At 43.3% G+C, this 5,461-nt stretch overlaps 1 protein-coding gene across 1 annotated transcript in view; it reads right to left on the bottom strand.

Annotated features, from left to right (window-relative positions):
- The window catches only part of pgm1 (phosphoglucomutase 1), an 8,284-nt gene extending 3,124 nt beyond the window's left edge, over positions 1 to 5,160 (bottom strand). The window contains exons 1-8 of the mRNA XM_031859581.1: positions 4,817 to 5,160; positions 2,783 to 2,945; positions 2,445 to 2,588; positions 2,041 to 2,166; positions 1,591 to 1,781; positions 820 to 974; positions 567 to 682; positions 314 to 449 (exon numbers count right to left, since the gene is read on the bottom strand). Coding sequence (XP_031715441.1) covers positions 314 to 449; positions 567 to 682; positions 820 to 974; positions 1,591 to 1,781; positions 2,041 to 2,166; positions 2,445 to 2,588; positions 2,783 to 2,945; positions 4,817 to 5,062 — 1,277 coding nt within the window. The 5' untranslated portion in view covers positions 5,063 to 5,160. The remainder of the gene's footprint in view (positions 1 to 313; positions 450 to 566; positions 683 to 819; positions 975 to 1,590; positions 1,782 to 2,040; positions 2,167 to 2,444; positions 2,589 to 2,782; positions 2,946 to 4,816) is intronic.
- Positions 5,161 to 5,461: the final 301 nt, after the last annotated feature.

Below are 5,461 nucleotides of genomic sequence, written 5' to 3'. Positions count from 1 at the left end.
AGAGAGACAACTTATTTGGTTTCAATAATCACAGAAATACCTAAAAACCAAAAAAAGGTTCTTAAAATACCTTTAGGAATTGACTGTCTCTGGGCTTTTGTGTGCTGCAGTTATTTTATTCACCACAAGGGAGTGCCAAAGTATAATTTGAGCAACCAATATCCCGGTATCATCTTTCAAACAAAAAAAGTACTGGAACCAACAATGATTTAAAAAAAAAACCAAAAAAAAAACCAACTAGCAACATGAAATACTCCTCTTTTGGGACTGAAGCTCACATTTCCTAAACCTCTCTCCAGGGATCATTCCTGACCTGGTGAAGAAGTTCCTGCCAAACTTCTGCCAGTGATCCTTCATGATCTCTTCCACACTCTGTTTCCTGGTAGCTAAAATTGACAACCATGCAAGCACTGCCCACAAGCCGTCCTTCTCACGGATATGATCGGAGCCTGGTCAGTTAGCGGAGGGAGAAAAAAAGAAGAGGGGATGAGAGATTGAGTGAGTAAGGGGGTGCTGCTTTCGTTTACTGGAGTTCTGGCGACATAAATATGATGACATTCAATCACCTGTGCCGAAGCTCTCCTCTCCACACAATGAAAGTTTTCCAGCATCCATCAGATTACCAAAGAACTTCCAGCCAGTTGGAGTCTCGTACAGCTGCATCTGCAGAGCTTTAGCCACACTGGAACAGATTAGCACACACACAATAAAACGTAAAGAAACAAAAGTTGATCTCTAACTCATGTGAGTTCTGCACTTTTTCAGTTCACCAAATAAAGAAAACTTTAGATCAGCCGTTATGGCGTGCGTGGCGATTACTTGTCCAGGGCTCCACTGGTGGGCATACTGCGGGCCAGTCCTTTGACACCAGTCTTCTGGAAGTATGGGATGCAGGTAATGTTGGCAGCGATGACGGCCACAGAGTCTGAGGGGTTCACGAAAAAGCCGTGTTTACCCAGCACCATGTTACGGTCCTGATACAGGGACACAAACAGAGGTCAATAGAAACAAATAGCAGTGACATTTATGAAGTAGTTTCCTGAGCTGTAGTAAATAGATGTTAATTAGCAGCAGGACAATTGAGTGACCAGCCTTCTGTGGTTTTCTTACTGAAGTAATTGAATCTCTATGGATGGTGTTTTACACCCGACTACATGAAGGGGTAGGTCCTCAAACCGTTAACTCAAAAACTAAATCAATTTCCCACAAATATTTATTGTGTCTTTATGAGTTCTGAAGGTAGCAGAAGGATGACACATCGACTATGTTGCATGGCTTAAGGATTTCAGCATATTTCCTTCTATTAGCAATCTTGTTATACGTATATTAAAATTTGGTCTATTCCTTTCAGGAAACATGAGAAAAGTGCGGGGAGGGGGGGGCTAGATAATAAACAGCTCAATAAAAACATTCACTGTCCTCATTCAGTCTCACCCCAGCCCTAATTAAAAACATCAGCTTATTACATTTATTTTATGTGAGCTGACATCATAGATTCTAATCGAATTCAACAATTTCTCAACTCTGCTCTCACTTCTCCCCGATATACCGTCTGATTAAACTGCTGCAAAATAAGCTTCCTCGACTTACACCATCGCCATCAAAGGCCGCGCCAAGATCATATTCTCCTCCTTTCATGGTGTTGACCAGGTCGGCAGCGTAGGTCAAGTTGGGGTCAGGGTGGTGGCCCCCAAAGTCCTCCTTGGGAACACAGTTGACCGCTGAGCTGGTAGGAGAACCCAGCTCTTCACAGACTATCTTCTTCACATAAGGACCAACCACTGGAAGGAGAGAGAGAGTCTTTAAAAAGGGACCAATACACTGTGCTGAAAGGGAGTAGGACTAAAGAACAAACCACGCAACTTACTATCTGTGATAAGCTGTTCACTGATTTTTTTCGCTATACGTAAGACGTAACTCCAAGGACTCATTTCTTTTAGTTTAGATACCCAGGTTCCGCCGTCTAATATTTAGGACCAATACTAGCCGTGGAAATCTATTCCGTCTGTCACAAAAGTCTGAAGCTGTGCGGTTTCCTACCTCCGTGCATAGCATCCAGACGGACATTGATGTGATTGGCTCCAGAGAGAAGCTCCTTCAGTGCAGCAAAGTTAAAGATGTCCCTCAGCATATCAGCATAAGCCTCCACAGAGTCCACAATCTCCACTGAGACCAACAGAGAGGAAACAGAGCACAATAAAGATGTTAAGAGAAAGATGTTGGATGGCTATCTAACGCATCACAAACCGGTCAAACTACTTTTATGGACTTTCGATGGATTTCACAAGTCACCAACAGCACTCGTTCATTATTTCACACAACCAGGTCATGTTTAAGAGCCGTCTGTCAACAAGCCAAACCAACCTTTGCCACAACATTGCAGGTTGCTGGAAATAAACAACTTTCAGGTGACCCTCAGAACTGCGCTCTCTATGCCACTATACCTGTGAAGGGCTTGAAAGTGTCCACTTCAAAGGTCTGCTTGCCGATCTTGGACAGATCCACTTTCAGCTCTGGGCAGATGTGATACTCCTGCAGGGTTTTGCTGACCTCAAATATTTTGTTTGTGATGCCCTCTGGAGCAGGGCCTGGGAACAAAGTCAAAGGCTGTTAGAAACAATGAGCTGAAAGATACAGATGATGTGGCAAAAAAACAAAACGTTATTAAACAACAAGCATATTTCTCCTCATTGATTGCAGAGCCACACATTAGGCTTTGGGCCTGTAAACTCATGTGACAACTGAAGTTTCCTAGAATGCCCACAATGCAGTGTCCACTCACCTCCACTGGCAATGTTGTACTTAATGCCAAAGTCTCCATTGGGGCCTCCGGGGTTGTGGCTGGCTGTGAGGATAATGCCACCCACAGCCTTTATCTTGCGGATCACACAGGAGACTGCTGGGGTGGACATGATGCCATTCTGACCAATCACCAGATGACCAATCTGCAGGAGTGAACATAACGCACAGGGACACATGAATTAATGCAAACATACACAAACACAGGTAAGGAGAGTCAGTTGATGCGCAGGAAAATGCCGGCTAAATGTTTGGGGAAAGTAAGAAATGATTTAGCGTCAGTGAACTGAACCTCTGTCATTCCATTGTTTGATTTCAGTCGGGTATGCGAAGGTAAACAAAAGAACTGGTGTGCTTAACTGAACTGTCTTTAGATTGCCAACTCGCAAATAAATATGCAATACTTGGCTCTGACTAAAGGATACTTACACAAGGCGCTGCACAAATAAGGCTAGGGGAATCATTAAGGATCAGAACCACCAGGATAACAGCCTTTTCTCGCTGTGGAGGTTGAGAAGAAGGTACTGGATACACCAGGCCAGCACTGAGTGACTCTGAAAGAACTTCTACACTCAGGCCACTATGATCCTAAGAACTGCACATATATCTATTACTTTTCTATTTAAAACTCTTTTTAATGCACAAAAGAAACTAGCAGGATGACGTTTTTAGTGGAATTGTAGCTTATATGATTACACGTGACAAATAAAATTGATTGACCTATATTGTTTAAGTGTTAAATTGCTTTACAAATCAGAAAAACTACTAAAGGTTAAGGCACAAGGGTCAAGAGGTTACATAATAGTAGAATAAGTAGATAATCATTTTAAAAATGGTGTCTCCATCCAGGACTTCCCTTTTAAAACATACAACGGTTTGCTTTGTGTCAACATATGAACAGAAGTGCCCCTGTCTGTGCACCTTTGGCAATGCCAGTTTCTCCACCTCTTTCCTTCATAACATCAACCCCTTGTGGAGAAAATGAAATACAACTTTGTGCAACTTCAACCTACTGGCATCCCTGACAAACCCTGCATTTACTACATCATTGCTGTGCACTAGCTGCACAAGAGAGAGTGGCCATCTCATGAGAGAGAGAGAGAGAGAGAGAGAGAGAGAGAGAGAGAGAGAGAGAGAGAGTCTAGACAGCAACCTTAATATCCTGTGCAAATATAACGAGGCTCCCTTATGTCTGCAGATATATGTGCTATACTTGTGATAAAAGCATACGATGGTAAAACGCTTGAAATGTCTAATTAAAAAGGCAAACGTACTGCATATACCGTTTTCCCATGTACGCTACAGGCATTTGCAGGGCGACGTGACTGGCTGCACGTTACATGCCACGCCCCCTCTTGGCACGAAACGTTTCATGCCACGCCCCCTCTTGGCACGAAACGTTTCATGCCATCAGAGTGAAGGCAGCCAGCGGCATCTCTGTACTGCTCATTATGAAACAGCACAACGTTTATTCAAGATGGCATCGTAGCCAGTGCAGGGAAACCCAGACGGGTGTTAGTGGCCCCTGTCGTTTAACATAACGTGAAGGGTCCACTGACTTAACGAGAATTGTCGAGTACTAGTTTAATATCAAAGAATGGCAAGTAACACTAGGGACAGGAATACCACCAATGCTCCAACAGCTTTCCTTGTCGTGCCTAGTGAATTGGGTGAAGGTTTCTTATTTATTTTACCAGTGCACCCCTTAAATCTTTAAAATAGTGTTAAATGCTATTTGCAAACCGTTACAAATAACATATCGTAACCTTTAGCAATAAGACGCTCGACTCATCTCGGTAGCTATGCTAATAAGCTAAACTAGCCCACATAATATGACAGTAACGTCGTATGAGTAGCGTTAAGTTACAGTAAGTAACAGCATTGTACTGAAGACTACCGTTAACTTGCTAGCTGACATGCTACCCAGCAGTCTGTGGGGCTGTTGGTGTTTGCTTAGCTAACTGAGCTAGCTACGTGACACACAGCGGAGAACAGCTAAAGGTGTCCTCCTACTGACCCCGTTGGCAGCAGCGATCTGAACGATCAACTGAATCGCGTCTTTCATGAAAAACCTGCCATCTCCTCCCACCACCACAGTGGCAGCCTGGCGCTCGGCAGGCTCGATGACAGAGAGAGTGCTCTGGATGAAGTTTTCCGCATAGTGCTGGTTCTGTTGAAACACCGTCACCCTCTTCCTCAGGCCGCTCGTGCCCGGCTTCTGGTCCGTGTACGGCTTGGTCTTCACTGTCGTTACTTGCACCATGTTTTAAACCCCCCAGTGAGCACCTGTAGTCAACCGGTGTGATCCGCAATCTGGTGCGATGAAGAGGCGACTGCAGCAGAGCAGCCACACGTACTCCCCGGTCAACTCCCCCCTCATAGGCCCGCCTTCTCCGTTTAAAGGGCAAGCAGAGGCTGTGGAGGATTTCTTCACACTCAACTAACATGAATGTTTGACAGATAATTGTAGATTTTGGTAGTTTTTTGGAATAAATACCTGGGTAGTGCATGATACATGCTTTGTATATATATATATATGTATATGTATATGTATATGTGTATATGTATATGTATATATGTATATGTATATGTATATATATATATGTATATACATATACATATACATATACATATATATATGTATATGTATATATATATATAT

This window comes from Anarrhichthys ocellatus, unplaced genomic scaffold (genome assembly GCF_004355925.1).
Source record: "Anarrhichthys ocellatus isolate YVR2014 unplaced genomic scaffold, GSC_Weel_1.0 scaffold22, whole genome shotgun sequence".
Taxonomy (NCBI): domain Eukaryota; kingdom Metazoa; phylum Chordata; class Actinopteri; order Perciformes; family Anarhichadidae; genus Anarrhichthys; species Anarrhichthys ocellatus.
This window is presented reverse-complemented; position numbering and strand designations above follow the sequence as displayed.